Here is a 23823-nt window from a genome sequence, read left to right on the forward strand (position 1 = left end):
GGCGCCGCTAGGTCTCGATGCTGCGTCAAGCTGGTTGAAGTGCATGCAATAGCTTGGATTGGTGGAGGAGCACAAAAACAAGCGCTGGTGTGGAAATCTACATTAAATGAACACCAGTTCTCTTTTCTTTGTCAAATTGTCACGTCACACGACCGTCCATTGAAATCCCAAACAACTTCTGTGTTAAATTGCAGACAGTGCCCTCAGGCTGGCAGTTAGGAAAATAACTTGCAGTCAAAATAGCACGCCCAAATACCAGCTGTTGGTGACCCTCCCCTGTGAATTCAGGCTAAGGATAGAAAGGAACACATGTTGAGTCCCCTCTGCATGTCTGTTCTTCACAAAGATTACTCACCGAGCTTTCTGTTCACCATGCCGGTGATTTATCTGCTAAGGACCCTGTGTTATTTACGTTTCATGCTAATGCAGCTGAATAAAATAGTATTTAAGGAGCAAAAGATTGTAAGTAAGGCAGAAAGCACTAGTGAAACCTATGTTGCCGCCTCTGTCAGCTCAAGTGCTTTGTTGATGCTAAAAAGATGTATGCATCTTATTCTGTGAAGGTGTCTCATTCTTGGTTTATATTCCAGGCCGGGGAACCTTTAGGAGGGGCTCACAGCTTTACTCCAATGTGCACCTTTTAGCACTGGTCTCTTCCCTCTAGTTCAAGGCGCAGTGAACATGGAGTGACCGGTTAGGTGTGACAGAATTGGGATTTTCAGCTGGTCTGGTACTCCGGCTGCTGTGAGGCACACACGGAGGGACTCGACGGCTGGATGGCTTTAGTTCTGGGTCTGCTCTCGAAGCTTTAAGATTCTGGTGCATTGAGATTTCTTTTTTTTAAAAAAAAAATGTTTAGGGGGTCTTCCCCCGATTGTCCTCTTCCCCATTGCCCCTACTCTAAACCCCTCCCCATCCCCTCTTTAGCCCTTACCCCACAATTCCATAATATTTTCGATGAAAATTCTAAGTAATTACTTTGTGGTAAATTATTATGAAGTAATTACTGTCAGTGGAGTAACGGGATACCAAACTCAGGCATAACATTATATTAAAGATTACTTAACCACCATAATGGGTTACTTCTGATAATCATAGTTTTGGTATGGGGTATATCTTAAATGCAGCCCGGCAGGGTCCTGCTGCTGCTGCTGCGTCTGTCGAGTGGGCATCTTGTGACCTTTGAACGTGCTCTATGCCACGGGTAGAGCAGGCATCATGGATCAGGCTACTGATGCAGAAGGTTACAAGTACACAATGCTTTTGGCATGGAGTAGACCGAAAAGGAGAATCTGGTTAGCAGATTACCCTTTTGGAGATGAAATTACCCTAGTTTTGTATTTTTTGTTTTTTAAACTGGTCTTTGCACCCTTGTCAGATGGCAATCCCTCAGTGACCATGTAACCACCACTGTGTAGGGTGAAAAATAAACAAAGTGGATGTATTTACAGTTAATTATCCACTCATTCCACCCCTCCACCTTCTTGTATCTTACAATCTGTTGTATACCTTTCTTATGCATTTTCCCTTTGTGACACCATATATTAGACTAACTTATTAACGGTGTGTTGCAGTTCCAATATATATATTTGTCAGTTAAGATTGCCAATCTTTGCCTGTTTACTGAGCCAGGCATCTTTCAGTCAGACTGAGCAATGAGTGTATTTACTTTGTTGCAAAGTGTTTCTGTCAATGTAGCTGCTGTAAAGCTAGTGGTAGGTTGATTGTATGCATTTATTTTACATGTATAGCCGCACCTAAAACGCTGAGGCATCTAACAATGGATGTGGTGTTAAAATATGTTATCTGGTGTAAACGGGCAAATCTATCTGCAGCACAAAACTGAAGTCTTAGTCAAGTAGGTTACTGGCAGGTTAGAAGTGCAGCACGAGACTCCCCACTGACGCTCTAGGCTGTAGTTTCATGACGGCATTGTTTCTTTCAGCTTGTAGTTTAGTCACTCTACATGAAAATGCTAAAAGCCTAACGCCACTCACTTGCTTGGTGACCTGTCCAGTTAAGTGTGGGCCATGGTCAGCCTTTATTACTTTGGAAATGATCAACCTTGCAGAGAATTCCTTTCATCAACATTTAACAGGTTGTTGGTAGCAAGTAACGCATATAGATTCTGAGGTAGTGGGACTATGTCATTCCGTTAATTTGGTGCTATGGTCCCTGGGGGTGAGAAGGGGGGCAGCCTATAGCACTTGCCTTCTGGTAATCCTTAATTCTTTGTCATGTCACGCGCAGGTTAATCACGTAGATGTTTATAATATCGCCGCAGTCGTAGCCATAAAAGTGACAGCTGTGCAAGCCTGCTCTGTGGATATGTCAATTGCTTGTGTGCCCATTGCATTATTTTTAACTTTAAGTGTGTTGGTGCAACCATGTGGCGTCTGGCATTCGCTCAAGATCTTCCTGTGATGTAAATGTGTCTTGTTTTTGGGGTGAATGTTAGTTGTGCCAAATCACACCTCCCGCCTTAAAACAATTCTCAAAGAGAATAGGCCATAACTTCAGTAGTCCCTTTGGTGAAAGTTTCATCAGTTGGAAGGTCACAATAACGTTGCCAAACTAAATATGCCAGTTATTTGGCTCCTGTATAAGCATGGTTAGTGTCATTGCCATATGTGATGTGTTGCTGATTGAGCCTGCTCATCTGCATTGTGGAAAACTCCCCGCTGCCGCACTAATCCTATTTGATATGGCTCTGGTTGGTACATGGGGTGCCAGTCGGCAACTTGTCCAATGGGCAGCCTGTCCAAAGGAAGCTTCCTGAGAACCTTGTATGAAATCTTTTGCTTCACTTTGTGTGGTTTTCCAGTGTCTTTTATGCCCTGCTCCACTGAATCCTCAGCAGTATTTTACTCCCACTCGAAGTCGATGTCACTGAAAGAAACAACATATTTAGCAGGCCTTTGCCTATGGTTCGTTTTTGAATTACATGTATTGGATCACTGTAATATGCTCCTAATATACATGTACTGGCATACTGTGTCCAGGTGTGATGACATTGTGTCTCTACGTTTCTAGGAGTGTAATGAGATCACATACGTCTGGCAATGTTAGTCTAACTGGATTGTGCTTGTGTCTAGGGATCCTGGCTTAGCACCAAATGCAGGTTGCAAATGTGGCTATAGGAATGAAAAGGGTCTGCTTCAGGCCTTTACTGTTTTTAATGCATGTACTAGGTTCGTCTATTGCAATTTAAATGAGCTTTGTGTTTTTATGTGTAACCAAAAATATGAAGTATATATTTTTCAATGTGTCAGTGTAGCATTTTCTCTTACGGTGTCTATTTGGGGCTAACTGTATCTGTCCACCAGCCTTTACTTCCTTGAGTGAAGCTTGACGGCTCTGCCATAGAATAAAATCTTCATTTGTAATTATCTTTTGGTTGGTACTCAGGATACATGGTTTCACACCGTTCACCAAAATGCTTGGAAAATCTTCCTTAAACCTATCATTGACTCTCTTCTCTCCACAATGATACTCGTTTAACCATCACCCACTCCAACCTCACCTACCTGAAGCAGCAGCCACTCTTTCCTCCCAACTAACCTCACACAATACAAAACCTCATTTCTTGCTCGACACCACTTCTTAAGGTGATCACTGTCCTGTTAAACGTAGCTTCCATCTCCTCCCTGCGTCCTTTGATTCCCCTCCCTGCATCCTTTGATTCCCCTCCCTGCGTCCTCTGATTCCCCTCCTTGCTTCCTTCCCCAACCCCACACACCCCTGCATCCTTATTCCCCCCCAGACCCTTGCACCCCACACCCGCTGCATCCTTGCTCCCCTGGTCCCCAATCCTTTCGAGGGGATTGGGTCCTCCAACGTATTCCAGATCTATGACAGTAATCACCACTGCTGTGCTGCTTCGGAAAACTTGTCTGCGTCCTGCATCGATGACGTCGATGCGCTGTCCTCAAGGGCCTCCGTCGAGCCGACATCACCGGTTGTTATAAGTAGGACGTATGACACCCGTAGCCTCAGTTCCGTTTTTTTCCGCGAATGTGTTCGCTTCGGAGATCTCGGCGCGCCTTGGTTCTACTGAGTTCTGTTCTTTTGGTTCTTCGAACCTGTTAGTTGTGAAGTCTATGATGTCTTCGGCTTCTTCCACACTGCGGCCGGGTTTTAAGAAGTGTCGGGTCTGCGTGTCCAAGATGTTGTTGACGGACACGCACAACGCTTGCCTCTGGTGCCTCAGGGAGGACCACGACACGGATGACTGTGTCGACTGCCAGTCGCTTACATCGAAGGACTTGCGGGAGCGTAAGAAGAAGCTTTCTGTAGGTAAGGTGGCCAAGCCCCTGAAGTCGCGATCCACTGGGCTTTCGACGGCCGATTCGAGGGGCAACTCTCCGCATTGTTGGCGTAAGTCTGATGGGTCTCGGTCCAGGAGTAGGTCCTGCCATTCCTCTGCCTCTTCGAGGCACTCGCGGAAGCTCTGTCACCGGTCGCCTTCCTCGTCCGAGGACTCCGCCCGTCGGCGGGTTGCTTGTCCCAACAAGCATTCCACTCAGGAGATGGCGATTTTTCAGTCGCAGGGCTCCGTTTCGATGGCGCGGACGGAGGACGCCGGCTGTGAACGTGCTAGAGACGCCACTCGTCTGCCTTCGGGCTCGAGCGGTCGTCGCTACCACCGGGCGCCTTCGAGGTCCCGGTCGGACAAGGATGGACGCTCTAGACATGCCCGTTCCAGGTCCCGGTCCTCGACGCCCTAGAGACCGTCGGAGGTCGTCGAGGGACTCTCTTGAGGCTCCACCACCGAGGAAGCCGTCAACGCCTTTGGCGCCCAGGCTCTCGAAGGACACGCTCGGGGCTCTGCCCTCGAGGACAGTGTCGACACCGTGGAAGCTGTCGGTGCCACGCTAGACGCCGATTCCGTCGACACCCTCAACGCCTTTCGAGGCTGCTTTGTCGGAGGTACCCCATGGCACGGTGGATCCCCCCAGAAAGGCTCTGGCCAAAGCTAAAAATGTCTTTGTCCCTTTTTTTTTTTTTGTGCCCAAATTCCAACCTCTGGATTATATTTCTGAGGTGGATGAGGGGTCTGAGGAAGTTATGGTGCCTGTGGAGGTGCCTGATGAGATTTTGTCTGGTCATAGCCAGATTGAAGACCTGCGTCAGTCGCTGCATGACGCCAGTGGTCTGGGCACCTCTCCGGAGGTGGAGTTCTGTAGGCCTGAGCCTGACACCCATGCCGAGTCCTCATACCGGTGCCTTATGTTGAGGGTCACGGAATACTTGGGGTGGTCTGCGCCACCAGTGGATTTTCTGCAGGATGACCTGACTGATATCCTTGACCAAGGTCCACCAACTGACCCGGTACTGCCATTCCATATGGCCTTGCAAAGAAGGGTGGCAGTGGCTTGGACTGCTCCGGAGAGTCTCCCGGCAGTGAGCAAGTATTTGCCTCGAAAATACCACCCATCCAGTAGCGACACCTGCTACTTGACCATGCACCCCACTCCGGAGAGTTTGGTGGGGAAGGTGGCTATGGCCCCAGCAAAGCAGGCGTCGTGCCCTACTATCCCTCCTGATGGGGACGACACGCGTTTTGATGGCTGGGCGAAGAAAGTGTTTTCTTCAGGGGGTATGGCTTTACAGGCAGCCAACTCCGTATGTGCCTTGTCACGTTTCACGCACACTCTGTGGAACTGTAGTTCGTTAGCGGCTGAACATATTCCCAAAGGAAAGGAACAGGATGGTTTTCTTGCTATTGTGCAGGATGGCAAGGATGCCATGTGCGAGTCCGTTCAGTCGGGTCTGGACATGGCAGATTGTGCCAGCCGGTCCATTGCGGCGAGCACCGTAATACGCAGGTTTGCGTGGTTGCGGAAGTCGGGGTTTGCTCCTGATGTGCAAGCCCGGTTCCTCAACATGCCCTTTGATGGTGAATATCTTTTTGGCTTCAAGGCTTACGAAATCCTTGAGAGGTTGCAGTTCGCCAACCTCTGCCTTTTCGTCCTAGGGGACAGCAATGGAGGGGAGGTTCCTTTCGATATTACTCATCCTTTAGTAAATTGAGAGGAGCTGCAAGTCAAAGGGGCCGCCGTAGGAATGCCAGAGGTGGAAAACCGGGTACTCGAGGTGCCAAGGCCGCTCGGGCAGTTGTCTCTTTGCCCTCAGGCACTGCCGCAGTCGCTTCAGCCTAGTCATGAGGCCATGTCCCATGGTTTGCCGGTTGGGGAAGGCTGGCGCAGCATCTTGTAGAGTGGTGTGCCATTACTTCAGATGTGTGGGTTTTGGAAATCATAGTCCACGGCTACTGTCTTCCTTTCCGGCAGAGGCCTCATGACAATCCACCAGGGAATCTCTCTTTGAAGAGTCTGGATCTGCTCCTTGCGCAGGAAATTTAGTCCCTGCTGGAGAAAGGTGCCATAGAATTGGTGCCTGTAGCAGAGAGGAATAAGGGATGATATAACCCTTATTTTTTGATTTCGAAGAAAGACTGGGGATTGAGACCCATCATGGACTTGAGCGGTTTGAACAAGCTCCTCAGGAAGGACAAGTTCAAGATGGTTACTCTCTCAAGTCCTCCAGGCCCTTCAACTTCAGGACTGGTTGGTGTCTCTCGACCTCAAGTATCCTTACTTTCATGTTCCGATCCATCCCAAGCACAAGAAGTACCTGAAGTTCGCGGTTGGCGACTCGCACTTAGTTTCGGGTCCTGCCGTTCGGATTGACCTCCGCCCCGAGGGTCTTCACCAAGCTCATGGTGGTGGTGGCAGCGTATCTCAGGAAAGGGGGGATTCACGTCTACCCCTACCTGGACGATTGGTTGATCAGGGCGCGCTCTCCCGAGCAAGTCCTGGATCATCTGTCCATCACCTGCCACTCCCTTCACAAGCTGGGCTTCTCCTCCACTTAAAGAAGTCCCATTTGATGCCAACCCAGCGGCTCCAGTACATCGGAGCAGTGCTTGACACATCCCTGGGGCAGCGTTTTCCTCCCCAGGTGAGGGCTCATCACATTCACCAGATGGTGCACAAGTTTCAACATGCCCAGAGTCTCCCGGCGTTCCAGTTCTTGAGGTTACCCGGCCTCGTGGCATACTGCATTCTTCTGGTGCCAGAGGCCAGGTTGCGGATGAGATCTCTGCAATGGGCTCTCAAGCTCCAGTGGTCTCAGTCCGCCGGCCGGATGTCGGGCTCCGTTCAGGTGCCACCCTCGGTCGCCCAGGACCTTCTGTGGTGGGCCGTCGAAGGCAATCTGATGAGAGGGGGCTCCATTTTGGCTGCCCTGACCGGAGGTGATGATTATGATGGACGCATCCCTCACGGGATGGGGAGCTCATGCCAACGAGTTGACAGTCAGCGGTCGTTGGTCTCCGTCAGAGTCAGACTCCATATCAATCTGTTGGAGCTGAGGGCGGTCAGGCTTGCCCTGAAGGCTTTTCTGCCGACTGTGCGAGGGAAGCATGTCCTGATTCTGACGGACAACACAGTGGCCTTATACTACCTCAATAAAAAGGGGGGGGGGGGCAGGGTCACTTCCTCTGTGCAGGGAGGCGATGCAGCTCTGGTTCTGGGCCATCCAGTTTCAATCTCGGCAGTTCATCTGGCCGGAGATGCAAACGAGACGGTGGACGCTCTGAGCAGGCAGAGCGCGATCTCTCACGAGTGAGAGCTGGCTCAGGAGATTCTCCTGGAGATCTTCGCCCTTTGGGGGACCCCTCAAGTGGATCTCTTCGCCTCCAGTGTCAACCAGAAGTGCGAACGGTCCTGCTCGCTGGAATTTCCTCCAAAAGGAGCCTTGGGAGACGCGTTCGTGGTGGAGTGGTCCTTCCCACTGCTGTACGTGTTTTCTCCAGTCCCCGTCATCCCGCAGGTGCTACAGAGGTTTGGTTCCTGGATGATCCTCATTGCTCCGGCTTGGGCCCAGAGGACGTGGTACCCGGACCTTCTTGACTTGTCCATCTGCCCTCCACATCGTCTTCCCTACTGAGATGATCTGCTCTCACGGGCGAGGGGGGGGGATCAGATTCTCCGTCCAGAGGTCAGATCCCTCAACCTTCACGCTTGGCTTCTCAAAGGTTGAGGTATAGGGATTGGGACCTTCCTGAAGACGTGATGGAGGTGTTGCTTTCGGCCAGACGGCCGGCAACAAAGTCCCTGTACCGTTGCCGTTGGAGAAAGTTCTGCGACTGGCGCAGGGTTAAGAATGTGGATCCTTTTTCATGTGACATTCCTGTGGTTCTGACTTTTTTGCTTTTGTTAGCCGACATGGGGCCTGCAAGTGGGTACCGTTAAAGGTTACCTGGTGGCGCTGTCCATATTTAAGTGCTCGTCTGAGGAGTGTTCTTATTTTAAAATTCCTTTAATTTCTCAGTTTCTCAAAGGGCTCACTAATGTGTTACCGCCAGCACCTTTCCAGTTGCTTGGTTGGGATTTGAATCTTGTTCTTAAATTCTTAATGGGTGCTCCGTTTGAGCCTTTACATTCTTGTCCTTTGAGACCGTTAACCCTTAAAACTGTATTTTTAGTTGCGGTCACTTCCACTCGCAGAGTGAGTGAGTTGCAGGCACTTTCAGTTAAGCCACCCTTCACTGTGTTTCATAAGGACAGGGTTGTCCTTAGAGTTCGTCCTTCCTTCCTTTGTTCCGAAGGTGGTGTCGGAATTTTATTTAAGCCAGAAGGTTATTCTTCCGGCATTTTATCCTCCTCCACATCCTGGTAAGGAAGAAGAGAGGCTCCATAGGTTGGATCCTAGGAGAGCTTTAAGTTTCTACATTTCACGCATGTCCCGGGTCAGAGTGGACGATCAGCTCTTTACTGGTTACACTGGAAGGTGTTTGGGACGAGCTGTTACTAAGCAGACTTTGTCTAGATGGATTATCGTGGCAATTTCTGAATGTTACCGCTTGGTGGGTAAGGACCCTCCCGTAGGCTTACGGGCCCATTCTACTAGGGGTATGGCTGCTTCTACTGCCCTGCAGAGGGGTGTTCCTATTGGTAACATCTGTGAAGCAGCCACATGGGCTTCGGTCCATACTTTTGTACGACACTACTCCCTAGATTCTATCCATGGGCAGGATCTGGCCTTTGGCAAGGCGGTCCTTTACTCTGCAATTTAATTGGGCATTCTAAATTTCTATATTCTAAATTCTTTTTCCCTCCTCCATACGTTGGTACGGCTTTGGGAGTCTGTCATAGATATGGAATACGTCGGAGGACCCAATCCCCTTGAAGAACAAGTTACTTTCTTACCTGGTAACGTTCTTTCATTGGGATGGTCCGACGACGTATTCCATATCGCTCCCTCCCTACCTGCCCAGCTACAGAATTTCTTATGCGATTGCAGCTTATGTTTCCGCAAGGCTTTCTGTATTCATACTGGCAGTAGTTTGGTGCCACACGTTCTGGGGAAAAAACTACAACTGAGGCTACGGGCGTCGTGCGTCCTACTTATAACATCCGGTGACGTCAGCTTGACGGAGGCCCTTGAGGACAGCATATAAACGTCATCGACGCAGGACGCAGATGCTGAAAACTTTCCAAAGCAGCACAGCTGTGCTGATTACTGTCATAGATATGGAATACGTCGTCGGACCATCCCATCAAAAGAACATTACCAGATAAGAAAGTAACTTGTTCTTCTTTAGCCTCTCCAGCTCTGCCCCCGGGTACCTGCATGTTTCTCTACCGCCTCTCCCCCGCCCCCATCCTTTCACCCCTGGTCCCTGCATGCTTTCTCCCCCAACACTCGGTCCCTGCATTCTTGCCCTCTATAGCCCCCCCAAACCTCCCGCCCCAGCAGCAGCCCACATAAATCCCTCCCGGTCCGTCCATCTTTTACCCATCATCGCCCGGTCGCTGCATCCTTGGCCCTCCCACTGCCCCCCTTTTCCCTGCAGCCTTTCTTCACCTTCTCTCTCAGTAAATTCATCTACTACTTAGCCTTCTGTCATCTGTTCCGATGATGAGCAAATCCTCATGCGTCCCTCCTTCACCCATGAATTGTTCTCATGCATCACAAACTCCATCATTAGACGAGCCATGCATTGCCTGATGTGTAACTCCTGTGGGGTGATCTTCTCCTGCCCGCCAGTGCTATTCACTTCATCATGCTTTGTGTTTTTTTTTGTTGCAAAGTTTCCATTTATTTTTGACGGTGCTTTAAGTTTCGTGGCATTCGTGATGCCTCTGGTGTAATGAGAGGCTTGTTCCTATCGCCCAGCATTGACTGTGCTCCTCGTGGACTCCCTACAACAGGGCTGCCCCTGTATAGGGCACTGGAGTCCTCCTTTGTTGGCAGCCTGGCTGCACGCAATTGGCTGGATCACTCGTCTTCACCCAATCAGGACCACAGGGATGCGGGAGCCGGCCCATTCACTGAAGGCCCTTCTCTAAGGCCCTGTCTGTGCCCACTCTTTGTTATGGCAGGCAATGATCTGGACTATGCTGTGCACTGCACGCAAGCGCCCCTAGACTTTGACATCCCTCATGCCATCATGTGAGTACTGACTATTGCACAATGGCCTGCCTCATCTCTCCTTGACTTTTGCCCTCTGCCTGCAAGGCATTTCTCATTGCCCTTTCTCTGACTTATGTTCCCTTTATGCATGATCTACCCCTGAAATTGATTCCTCCCTTTCCCGGAGCTCCCAACACACTTCCCACACTTCTGCACTGCTGTGCTGTAATACCTGTGCACAAACATCGATGTTAGGTGTGCTTTGCACTTGTATTGATTGTGCTCACATCCTGCATTTGCTTGTTCTGTTAGTTAAAATTCCTACTTACTTCCTTGCTCTTTGTTTTGTTTTTGTCCCTTGCTCCCTTGTACCCCCTCACCTTTAGCTCCCACTGTTTCTTCCCATTCCGATTGCGTTTCCTTGTGCCCTCCTGTAAACTCCCTCCTGTGTGCCTCAGCTGCTCCTCCTGGTTAAGTGTAGCACACTCCGTGCCCCCTCATGGCTCTCTCTATCTCTTCCAACTGTTTTTCTATCTTCCACCCTTCACCCCCTCATCAAGTCTGGCAGGAAGAAACTTAAAAAGGACACCCTTGGCTCCAGCCCATGCCTTCCTATCGCTGACACCTACGTCAGTGCTTCCTCCAGAGAGAGACTCGCGGACATCCCCTTCGTTGTGCCTTCCCCCGATCTATGGACTCTTCATATGGTTGCTCTGCTCTCTCCCTATGCTTCCTCACACATCAATGGTGGCACCCACTGAGAGGTCCTTCTTGCCTTCTCCTCAACCTCCAGGGGTCATCATTGATGTCTATCAAAAATGGTACCGTCTTGTCTAAACCCAATCTCCTTCTTATTGATAGGCTCCTCCCTTGCCTTATAAACTTTCCACCTTTCTCACCACTGGCTTCCTTGCCAACTACTCCTACTGCCACCCTGGCTCTCTTGCTTGCTAGACTCAACTTGGCTTCCTTGCCTCCACCTGGCCACACTGCCTGTCTCACTATGGCTCCTTTGACGTCTTCTACTACCCTGGCTCCCTTGCCCACACACTCATCCCTAACCTCCTTGTCGGCCTCTCCCACGCTGGTGTGCTTGCCCCCCACTGCTGACGCATCTGGGGCTCCCTTGCCTTCTGTGGCCCCTCCTTCACTGGCTCCCTTGCCATCTACTACTTTCCAGCCTCCCTTGCCTGCACTTCCATTCGGCCCCTCTGCCTTATCTTGCCCCTATCACTTTGGCACACTCGCCGCTTACTGTTGGGACCTCCTATCCTGTAAATCCTTCAAAAATGGTAATCTTCTCCACGTTGCCACACTTGACTCTCCATTCAGGCCTACTCATCTTTTGAATGCCTGGTCTGCAGTCTCTTTCGCTCTACCCTGTCTCCTCTCTTACTTTGGTCACCTATCAGCCGCCGGGCCAGTCCACCCTCTTCCTTTTGGAATGGGCTGACCTGGCATATTCTCTCCTTTCCTCCACCTCCCAACTCCTCCTGCTGGGGGATCTTAACATCCATCTTGACTCTTCATGTGACTCACTCTCTCTCCATTCTACCCTCCGGTATGACACACACTGCTGGCTACATCTTGGATGCTCTAATCTCCAGACATCCCTCTCTACCCCTTTCACTAATACACTCTCATGGACTGACCACTCTCCTCTCTCCTTTCACTTGAAACTCTGTTCTCCTTTAGCACTGACACACCGGGCACCGCCTCCCACCTACAAGGTCTTCCGACCCATAAAAAACGTGTCAGTGGCTGCATTTTCCTCCGCCTTCTCCCCTCCTTCCACTCTTGCAGTTGACTCCCACACTGACACCGCCCTCTCTAACTTACATTTTCCATCTCAAATACTCTCGACATCCTTGCCCTTGTCATGAGGGTCTGACTGAAGCCTCCCAAAAAATGCAACTCTTGGTACGATTCTGATCTGACTGACCTTAAACAAAAGTGCAGGGCAGCGGAACGGAAATGGTGATCTTCAGGTGCACCCTCTGACAAGCTGGCCTGCCGCCTTCTGCAAAGGCAATATAGACTCAGCATCCGGGTCAAGAAAGAGTCCATATTCAAGCCTGCATCACCGCGGCTTCCAACAACATGGCCAAACTCAGTCTGTAAGGAATTGGCCAACCCTACTGCAACCACATCCTCTGCAGGGCCCTGGCTGCACACTTCACAGCCAAAACACAGGACATCCTTTCCTCTCTCCTCCGCACCCACTCATGCCCCATCATCTACTGGGCACCCCTCGGCCGCCCCGCCCTCCTCTCTCCTCCCTCTCCCTGTCACACCTAAGGAGGTTTCTAGACATGTCAGGTCTATGAAAGCCTCTTCCAAACAGGTAGACCCTTGCCCCTACCAAACCATCAAGAACAACATTGACCCACTAGCTCCAGCCTTGGCAGACCTCTGCAACCCCACCTTCGCCACTGGAGGTTTCCCCACTTCCCTCAAGCATTCTCTTGTGCACCCTCTGCTAAAATAAAAAAAAACTCTGCTGACCCTTCTTTTCCAGCTAACTCTCGCCCGATCTCAATCAATCCTTTCCTGGGAAAACTCCTGGAGAATTTGGCTATCTCTCAGTTTACCCTCCACACTGAATCTGTTGGTTGTCTCCATGACCATCAGTTTGCCTTTAGAGCATCCAAAGGCATGGAAACTGCTCTTCTGAACACCGTGAAGACCTGCTCTCAAACCTTGACTCTAACTCTCCCTCTGTCTTCATTCACCTTGACCTCTCCTCTGCTTTTGATACAGTAAACCACAACATCCTGATCACCCATCTCTGTGATACCCATGGCATCACAAATCAGGCCCTGGCGTGGCTTGCGTCCTTTCTCTCTGACCGTCATTCCCAGGTGGAATGTGGGTCCCTTCTCGCCGCTATCACTCTCTATACTTGTGGTGTCCCCCAGGGATCTAATCTAGCCCCCCTGATGTTTTCAATATCTACATGGTCCCTTTGGCCCACATGATCTCTGCCTTGACCTCCAACTTTGTTTTATGTGGATGACACACTGTTAGGGAGAATTCTCTGTTAAGGCTAATCTCCCAAACCTAGTGAGTCCCCCAGCAGCTTTGCTGGATTTTTGGGGTTTATTTTTTTCTCCTGCTAAGAGTGAGACTCTCTTTCTCCCACTCTTAGACATGATTTGAGATATCCTTTGACTTTGTAATGTGTTTAATGGGCTATGGGGTCTTTTACTCCATAGGGTTTCATGTGGTTTTTGGTAAGTGTGTTACACAGCACCCTCAGTGCAGTAACACAGGGGTGTCATAGTGACACCCCACCATAGACTCCACACCCTGGGACTGACCACTGTCTCCCAGGGCATGTAAAGTCACCATTGAGTTTACTAGTCTTAAATTGTGAACAGAACCAGTACAAACCATCATATTGTGGAAGTACTGGTAGGGGCAATTAGATTGCCCCTGGGTCTGTTTTTCGAGGGGGCACTGTGCAGTCCCCCCTCGTCGAGTTTCTGGCTGGTGGCGGTGGTTACCACGCAAAATATTCCAACTGAATATTTCTTATGGGATTTTCCCATTCATTTTAAACGCACCACTTTTTGGTGCAATGTTAAAGATACTGCTGGGTTATTTATTTAATATTTATTCCCCGGTTGGGTCTTTTTTGCAAGGACTCAGTTTTAAAATAGCGTTTGTGTTCGCCTCTGTAACTCCAACCCAAGTCGAGCCCTTTGTTCCACTTTTTGGCGGGCTTCTCCACAGAATCCTCCAAGTGGTGCCACTCTGTCTGGTTCTACAGGATGTGTGGGGGCGGGGGGTTTAGGCACCCTGGCCTGAGTTGCCTCGGCAACTCAAGTCGCACTCTTGTGTGATTGGCCCAGTGGTGAGCCGCCCGGCTCACCACTTAGCATGTTTGAGTGACAGCTGGACTGATGAATGGGGGTTTTCTGCATAAAAGCAGGGCTTTGGGGACTGGAATTTCAGAAGTCGCTACAGGACCAAAGAATCCAAAGAGGGAGAAGCTGAGCCGACCTGCAACAACGACACCACCGGTGGAGCCCTGCTGAACCGTCTCACCACTTCCCAACGACAGAGAAGATCTTCATCCCGGAGAGTCTTCTTCCTCTGAACTGGTGGGGATAACCAGTTCGCCCTCTTTTTCGCCTTCCTGGATCATCCCATGCTCGAATCGCCCGTGCCAAGCACCCCGGCGTCTGGATAGCCACGCTTCACCACTACCGCGAATAAAAGGGTAGTACCCTTTAACAGGGAAACTCCGCGGCTGGTTTCTTCCCTGGCAGTGCAACGACCTCCAGCTTTCCTCCACGTCGAGATCTTCTCTTCCCCTGGACGAAGCACCGACGTGCACCCGCTGCCAGGAACAACTGCCCCCGCTGGAGCTTTCTCACCATTTCAGGTACTGTGTCCCGCCTGGGCTCCCTTGCAACAGACTGTTCAAGGTATCCCGTAAATCCTTGACTTTCTATCCTGGGGTGACTTGGGACCTGCTAACTAACTTTTCCTGACTTGATCCAACCCTTTTTGAATTATTTGCAAAGACTCTTTAAAAGTACAATTCAACTGTGTGATCTTGGACACATTCCGCCTTGCTCTCTCCAAGAGTGGGCCTGGCCTATTACTTTCTTGCTCCTCAGTAGACTCTGCCTTTTCTGACTTGCTCTGGTTCGCTTAAAGTGTTGGTATTGTGAATGTTCCTAAACTCTGCCCGTTTCCCTCCCTTTTTAATTAACTTATTGGAGTGCCATCTTAGGTTAAGCGCTCACCTCTGTCGGAAAATAAGTGGTGTTTTAACTAAGACATGTTCAATAAATAATCAGGGATGTATATATATTAATAGTGACTGTGTTTGAACTTGCTTGCCGTGTTAGTGTATATTATAAAGTGTGTTTTTAAATAAATAATGATATACTTCTATACCCAAGCTCTGGTCAGTGTTTGCTTGTGCTACTGTATTTTGGTACCTATCTTGTATGCTCTATATACTGTCTAACTCTTCTTGAGAGATGTCTGGCTGCTCAGCCACAGCTACCGGGTAAATCTGGGTGGTACAGACTGCTACCAATTGGATTTACTGCCAACACCTGTAGTCTTAAGCCTTTTGCAGTGGTCCCTAAGAGAACTGCACAGGTTTCTGCTTCACACATGGCTATCTTTCAGGCTACTCTTGGCCTCTTCTCCTCCTCGCTCTTTTCTGACTCTGTCTGCAATTCAGTCCTGGTGTGATGCTAACGATCTCTGCCTTAATGCCAGCAAGACAGAGATCGTCCTTATTGGGATCCTGCCTCCCACTTTCCCCACTCTCTCGCTGGCTGGACTCCCTTTGTCCTGCGTCCCCACACCCCAGTGAGGCAGAGATCTGGGGGTCATCTTCGACTCTACTCTCTCCTTCTCTTCTCACATCTCAGACATGTCTGAAAAGTCTCACTACTAGTTACATCTCCTCAGAGGTTTCTCACCTTCCCCCAGAGGCTCACTGTCTCCAGATCCCTGGCGCTCTCCATACTGGACTACTGCAACAGTCTTTCTCAATCTTCCTACTTCTACTCTCCGACCTCTGCAATTTATCCAGCACAGAACCTTGAGACTTGTCCTTGGCCTCAAGCACAGGGACCACTCTCTCACTCCACTTGCTCCCGTTGCTGCAAGGATCAAGTTCAAGTTCTCTGCATAGTCCACAAGGCTTTCTGGGGCCGGGGTCCTTACCATCTACAACGCTCTCTTCCCAAATACTCTCTGTCTAGAGCCCTCTGCTCAGTCTCCTCCAACTCTGTGCGGGTGAGCCGATTCTCCAGAGATTTATCCTCTGCAGGTGCCTCCCTATGGAACAGGCTACCTACCTCTCTCCGTCTTGAGCCGGTCCTCCTTAAGTTCTGCAAACTCTCCTTTCTCTTCGCTTCTTTCCCTCCATTCCCCCAACCTGCTCAGTTAGCTGACTGGTTGCCTGGTACACCTCCAGAGCCTCACAAGTCCAAGGCTCCCCTGCCAGTCCTGCACTTGCCTCCGGGCCTCTGCACTTTGCCTGGCCTTACTGCAGTATGCTCCATGGAAGGGGCAGCCACTCTGCACTTAACCCAGGCCCATGCTGGACTGGGCGCACTTGTCCCCTTCCCGCTCCCTAGCACTTCCTGTTATGCGCACTTGCACGACCTTGATCTTGAATGTTCTACGCCTTGCAAGTCTGTCTGTCCTGCACTTGCCTGTCTTCCCTCCCTAGCTTGGTTGTGCTTGAAATACTCATGCATAGGTACACTAGATGACCAACGAACAACCTGAAATGAAATGTCGCCTGGCCTGTATGCTCCTCTCGCTCCCCCCACACCCCTTCTTATCCCCTCACTCTTTGTCAAGTACTTCACTAGTATATATGCCTCTGGCCTAGTATATTAGCTATTGTTAGATCATTCTTCAAGGCCTAAGATTGACGACTGTATTCCCTTGTTCCCTTCCCGCCTCCAAGTGCTTTGAAGCACTTTGATTGTGTATAAGCGCTTTACAAATAAACAATTACAATCCCTTCTCCTGTAGCCTTTCCACCTGACCTCCTTACCACATCCCTACACGCACAGCTCCTTCACTCCCCAAGGCTCAGTCTAGAGCTTCCCTAAGAGAGGAACCTGAAACTGCGGGCATTTGATCTACTATCACTGCCATACCTAACCTTCTGAACATCCATAAAGTGTGTCCCATCTCTCCTTTCATTCTACCAAAACGCTAATTTAACTACCCTCATCCACAGCAGACTGGATTACTCCTCCAGCCTAATCATTGGTCTTTTCTCTGCTTCTTTGCTCCTTTCAACTAGGGGTTTCATGCAGGGTTATTTTTCCATAAAAAATCGCTATTTGTTCAAATTAATTATTCCTGTGTGTAAATCCATCCATGAACTAGCCACAACCCTTTTCTAGTGCAACTTTGCCCTGTTGTAAAAATTCATTGAAAGTGCGTGTTTGTTTTCACTAGGGCCGTTTCTGCCGTACTGTTTATACCGTACTGTGGCACTTTACACAGTGCAAATGTTTTTGAATATGGTCCAAGGTTTTTTTTCTTTTTTTATAACTAAGGAAAACATTGCCCTAGTGCCGATACGGTTCACCTTTGCACTTGCACCGGTGCACATTTTCTGTAATCTGGCCCCTGGTGAACTGATTTACCAGCTACAAGTAAAATTAAACATCTAACTTCTTTCGCACATAGATTAAAACACTTTTGTTCAAACCAAGGTGTCTTCTCCTTTTTGCCCCCACTGGGTAGTGCTTTGTTGCCTGGTGGGTTGTTAGCTTTTTATATAAAGGACGTTGGATTTGTGAAACACCCAGCAGTGAGTCTGTTCCAGCCATCAATATATTCCCTTCCTGTGTTACTTCTTGGTGAGGGCCTTTACATTTTTAATCCATAAATAGAAATCCATTTCCATACTGCCATGACCGAAGCATAACCATATGCCCCTTCAAACATTTGAGGTGTACATGGCTTTTGCTGCTCGGGAGCAGTGGCATTCCACCTTGAATTCCTCTGTCGGTTTTTTAAGGGCGGAACCTCTGCGCTGAGATATTTACCCCAATACACATTGCCATGTTGTGGGACCTTAATTTTACCAATTCCATGTGATATGAATTCCATCTTATGACAATACTCCATTGTACTCAAGTCCTGACCTATTATCAGAGAGCAGGTGGGGCATGCCCCAGTGGTTCCCTAATCCTGGGCACTCCCCTAAAATGTGGCTGAAAACGGCTTGACATTTGCCACCCATATTATAGTTGTAAATATTTTGGTGTTCATGTAAGCCCTGTGTTGGCATCTATACTAGAGATGTTGCACAACTCTGTAATAAGCTATTTATGAATGTAACGCGTTTTGATTCATGACCACTTTCTTCAGCCACTCCAACCCCTCGCCCTCCCCACCCCACCACCCCAAGAAGCGCCTCTGGCTGGAGATTGTATTCTCCAATGACCTGAATGCATTGAGAACTGCTTGATCACAGATAATGTGGTGAATTTTCAGAGCATCTTGTAAATCTTGCTTAGTGAGTTTCCTTCGAGACTGCAGTGAAGAAGGTGGCATTTGATTTGTGGAACCTTTTAACCTCCTGCATTGCCGATGGTTTTTTCAGCTTTCCGACAGAAAGGTGTTTGAGTATTTTGTGCAGCAGCAGACAAATGTTCAGTTTCTAATCCGGATATCCTTTTCTTTTCTGATTTTAAAGGAGCTGGAGCCATGCATAGGATGCATGCAGATAAATGCCAACATCAAGCTGGTGAAGCTGTGCCGGGAGCCCAATGAAGGCGAATGTCAGCAATGCTACTGCCGTCCTATGTGGTGCCTAACGTGCATGGGCAAGTGGTTTGCTAGCAGACAGGACCAGCAGCATCGTGAAACCTGGCTCGCCAGTCATGTACCCTGCCCTACATGCAGGGCCAACTTCTGCATTTTAGACGTCTGTCTTGTGCGCTAAAAAAACTTTCGATACAATCTAGGTTGGATTGTTTTATTCCTCTTGGAGTTTGGCTTTTATTTCTTTTTTAATTCTACTGGTTTTGGCTGTGCTTGGCAAAGAAATGCAATGGAATTGGATTTTGCACTCCAAGGTTGTCTGCTGAGGAACAATATATTCTTTTAGCAAGAAGTTGTGTTGTTTTGGAGCTGTGGACAGATGCGTTTTTCAATGGAGTTGAGGACACTCGCCTCTCTGGACAGCGGGGGCCTTATTCCCTCATAGTTGCTCAGGTCTTTAGGTAGAATTATAATGGGAACAGTGCCTTGCATAACTCCAATAGCTGGCCGATGATGGTCTTTGTCCATTGTGTATCTAAGTCAATTCATCGATTTGGAGTCCTGTTAAGGATTTGGCTCTTTTGAAACAGCCCAGTTACACACCTCCGGCTTATTCTGTGGTATTATTGCTTCTTTGCTTTAAGGATGTGGGTCTCTCAGTGATCGCCTTTCATCTCTTTGACTTTGGTTAGATGCTCAGAACAGTTAGTTCTGTTTACATGGCCAGGTTTATGTGAGTCTGCAAATGTGCCAACGTTTCTCTTGTTTTGTATCGAACGTGGAAAGAACTGGGACGGGTGTGAACATGTGGCCTTCAGTACCTGGTTCAATTGAGGGCTTGCATTGTACAGATTCAAGTTGGTAGAGTTTAGCTAAACATTTGTTTGCTTAATGCTACCATAGAAATAATCCACCCCCAACCCTTACCGCAATGTAATTTAGTTGGTTGGGACTGTAGAGCAGTCTACTCCTCCAAAAGAGTAGACCGTTCATTGGACATCTCAATCATGGGTTGGCAACCATTGGATCCCCGTTGTTTTGGATTAGAACTCCCCTCGGCCCTAGCCCGCATAGACAGTGGTGTCTGGAGTGGATGATGGGAGTCGACTCAAAACATTGTAAAGCAGTAGGGGTCCTGATTTAGACTTTAAAGAGAATTGGGTGAGGGGAAGGTCTTGGGAAGATCTTGCTCACATTTCATTTTCTTGACATAATCATCATGAACCATCACTCGTATTCCAGACGCCATAGAAATCGCCCTGCCAAGTAAGCGCTTCCTTTACCAACATGCATATTTAAGTGTGCAAATGTGATGTTTTACAGTCTACGAATCATATGCAGTAACTGGCCAACCAGCAGCAACATGGGGATCATCCACTAGGGGGAAAAAAGTCATCACTTCTTTGCTCTCATTCCGAACCAATTTGCCTGCAGTGGGATAATTACTCTGTCTAAAATGGACTGCGTTTTAATATCCCTAGACGTAGGCGGGGAGGAGTGCCGGAACGCTGTTGAGTGGTATTTAATTTGATGAAAAATTAACTGCTTGACATGCGCTTCTGCAGACCGGCAATCTGTGGTGCTGCTGGTGGAGTATTTGATGCTTTAATGCAATTTCCAGAAATGGCTCGAGTTACAAATCTCCACATTTTATTTGAGAATGCAAATGATTGTGCAAGTATTTTTCTTAGTATATTTCTGTCTTGCAAAATCATCACTGTACTCATTACATTGTTCAATCCATGACCGGTGAACTTTCATGTAGGAATCACTGACCAAATTCTTACTAATGTGTTCAATTATTAGCCTGAAAGTCATGGCTGCTGAAATATTGCAGCCAGCACTCTAATCTGGATGCTTCTGTCCTGTCTTCTCCCGTCATTGAAATGGCAAGCAAAACCCTTCCCATTTACTCCAATATAGATTGCATTCTCCTTGCCATCAATGGCATACTGGCAATGGGGCAAATGCAGTCCTGAGAGACCCAGGAACCAGGTGATGCCTCCTTTCAGAGATGTTGCCTACACTGTGCTCTGCTTTTTGTGCACCCTAGTGCGAGCAACTTTTTTTGTTCGTTATATCAAGTCTTTGCATGAAGACTTTGCGCTCCAGCCTCCAGAGAATATTCTGGTGGTATGTATATGGAATAAGGGCAAATGAAACATATTAAATATGTATATATTGTCCAAAGTGCATTCTAGGGATTAAAACTCCCAGCCTTTCCGAATCTATGAATTTTTAGGCAGTTTCTGCTGATTTTACTTTAAATGTTCCCCTCCTGTTTAATAAGTCTTTCTCAGTCTTGTGTGCAACCAAAGTTTGACCCATGTTTGTTTTCTTTTCCTTCGTGGCTGTGTATTATGAATTGCAGCATCACTGTTCAATCATTTCTTTTTATTTAAAAAGTGGTATTCTCTAAATCACTGTACATTAGAAAATCTCTGTTCACTTGTTGACTGTTCATATTTTGCTGTGTATAATTTTAGACAGGAAATTAGAACAGTGCATGTCCCTATGCACTGAGGAAAAAGAACATATTTTATAAGGAGATGAGTATATTTGTGGCCTAATTCAGTATTGTTCTTGCTCTACACACTGCATCTGGAATTATAATTCAAAACCAGAAATATTTTCAAGTATTTTCGGAAATCTGTGTATGTCAAGTTTGTATGCCTTCCCGGTCAAATGTTCCTTGCTGGTGCCGGCAGATGTACGAGACGCCCAGATGCTGCATGTGGAACACGTTTTATAGATGGGGTTACAAGCCATCAAGCCTAAGTTTGTTGCTTGTTGTCCCTATTGCTTTTAATGCTAAAACCATGGAAGTGTCCATCAGGAACTTGGGCTTCATGCTAAGGATGGCCCTGTGTATGTGACTGAGATTTAAACTGAACTCTAACCCCAGCAACCTCCTGTCTCCTGGAGTAGGGAACACCATGTGCCATCTCCATTGGGGGTAGCCTTCAGCTTTTTGGCAAGGTCTGTAAAGAAATAGTAGGAGACAGCTGGGGCTTGGCCATTTTCTTTCTCCAGTGGATATTCCATCAACTTCGGTTAATTTCCTCTGAATCTGGTCTAGCTATCACTTCCTGGACCAAGAATCCCCAGAACAGGATGCCTCTCAAGGAGGGAACTGTGGATCTTTTCCATAACGAAGCAATCTGCCCAGTACCCAGACCAAAAATGGCAATAGGGCATGAACTCCATCTTCCATATAGCAAAGCCTCTGGTGGAGTGACGGGATCAGTTTATTCAACAAGGAGCTCCCCATCAAACCCCACGATGGAGAATTTGCAGGGGGTCAACCCCCATGATTTCCAATGGGGCTATCCTAACATCCATCAACCTCCTGGATGCCTACTGTCAATGCCATATCATCTTGGGGTCACAGACGTGTTCTAAGGTTTGTAGCAAGGACATACAATTATCAGTTCTACATGCTGCCCTTTGTTCTGTAATCGTCTCCCTGGATATAAAGGCGTGTTTACAGCATTTCTGACATTTATAGTAGCACTCTTTTATATTACACAGAACATCACTGTACATCCATCCATAGCTGGACAACTGGCTCATCGGTGCTTCTCCTTTACAATGGGAATGGCTGGACATGACTATTATGTGCTGCCTCCTGGAGAGGATTGTCTGGCTACTGAATATGACGAAATCCCTGCTGATTCCCACACAGGAGATGACATTCTTTAGCGATCCTTTCAACAGCAGGGAGAGTGAGTCTCACCTAAGCTGCAGACAAGATGTATGGCCCTTCCGAATGAGGACTGGGCCACAGCTCACCAGTGGTTGACAGGCCAGGAGGATATGGCAGCATATGGTTTGTTATTCTATGGGACAGGCACCACCCGCAGTCACTACTAAATCCATTTGCTGACTCACTGGGACTCTGCCTCAATGGGTTACTCCATAATGATTAGAGTGGCATTCCCACATCAGAGAGAACGTGGCTTGGTGGCTCAACGAGGATCACCTTCTCCAGGGCTTTCCTATAGATCCTTTGCATGCCCGCCCTGAGTCTCGTGATGGGCTGGGGTGCAGTGCTGCCATCTTCGCCATCAATAAGAAGTGGACCATGGAATCTGGAAGCTATTGTTAAATTGGTGAGCCCTTTCGGCTACCCTAAATGCTAGTCTGGAGTTAGCTTGGGGGTCCGGCTTACTTCACATAGAGCGTATTGTGGCGTAGTCTTACATCAACCTGCAGGTGGGCACTAGGTCTGACTTCCTGTGTCTATTGGCCCACAATATCAGGTACTGGGCAGAGTCCATCCCCTTTTCTATCCAGGCCTCTTACATCGCTGGGGTGTAACATCCCTCGACGTGGTTCTCTACTAGCATTCGTAAATCTGTAAGAGTCAGCATTTGGCCTCCTAATGGAAGAAAACTGAAATAAATCCAACCACAGAAAAGCTGGAGGAAAGGTACATAGGATTACTCTGGGTATAATCAAGCTTTGAGCAACTTCTCAAACTTGGATCTATTAAAGCCCTCCTAGCATAACAGATGTATTTATAGAGCACATGTTTACCCCTGTGGGGCATCATGGCACCGATACCGGTTTTTTGGTCTTCCTGAACAAGGGAAAGGGCTTCCACAATCTGGAGCTTTCAGAAGTGTTGCTTGTTGTCCTGATTTCTTTTAATGATAAACCATGGAAGTGTGTCGATCAGGAACCTGGGCTTCATAGCCCTGTGTATGAGATATGAGACAGAGATTTAAACTGAACTCTGGTCTTCACTGGCAGCAAACACAGCTAGGGAAAGCTTGAGAATTGTAATAAGACATATTGCATAGGAGGTGAGCAGATGAATTCTGTACTGTCTGGATGTATAGAAAGCATGTTCAGGAAGATCCATTAATCATTATAATTTTGGCGCCAACGTTAAGAACATGTGGACCCTGCAAAGCAACCTTGGCTGAAAAAGGGACCCGTGTGCAACTGCGGCAATCTGAGCTGATGAGGATAATGTAGAATCGATTTTTAGTTAAGATTTGTCACTGTAGCTCGAGGTAGGAGCCCAGAGAAGATGGCTGATAATCCTTATACACCTACAGTGTGAGCGTTTATGAAATTGATTTTTGGTTTTGCACCATTCAATATAAGCTTGTTGAAGCGCAT

At 48.2% G+C, this 23823-nt stretch overlaps 1 protein-coding gene across 1 annotated transcript in view; it reads left to right on the top strand.

Annotated features, from left to right (window-relative positions):
• The window catches only part of TMEM129 (transmembrane protein 129, E3 ubiquitin ligase), a 93301-nt gene extending 71959 nt beyond the window's left edge, over positions 1-21342 (top strand). The window contains exon 4 of the mRNA XM_069632147.1: positions 18626-21342. Within this exon, the coding sequence (XP_069488248.1) occupies positions 18626-18874 (249 nt within the window). The 3' untranslated portion in view covers positions 18875-21342. The remainder of the gene's footprint in view (positions 1-18625) is intronic.
• The last annotated feature ends 2481 nt before the right edge of the window (positions 21343-23823 follow it).

Source organism: Ambystoma mexicanum, chromosome 6q (genome assembly GCF_040938575.1).
Source record: "Ambystoma mexicanum isolate Mex_15411 chromosome 6q, UKY_AmexF1_1, whole genome shotgun sequence".
NCBI classification, from domain to species: domain Eukaryota; kingdom Metazoa; phylum Chordata; class Amphibia; order Caudata; family Ambystomatidae; genus Ambystoma; species Ambystoma mexicanum.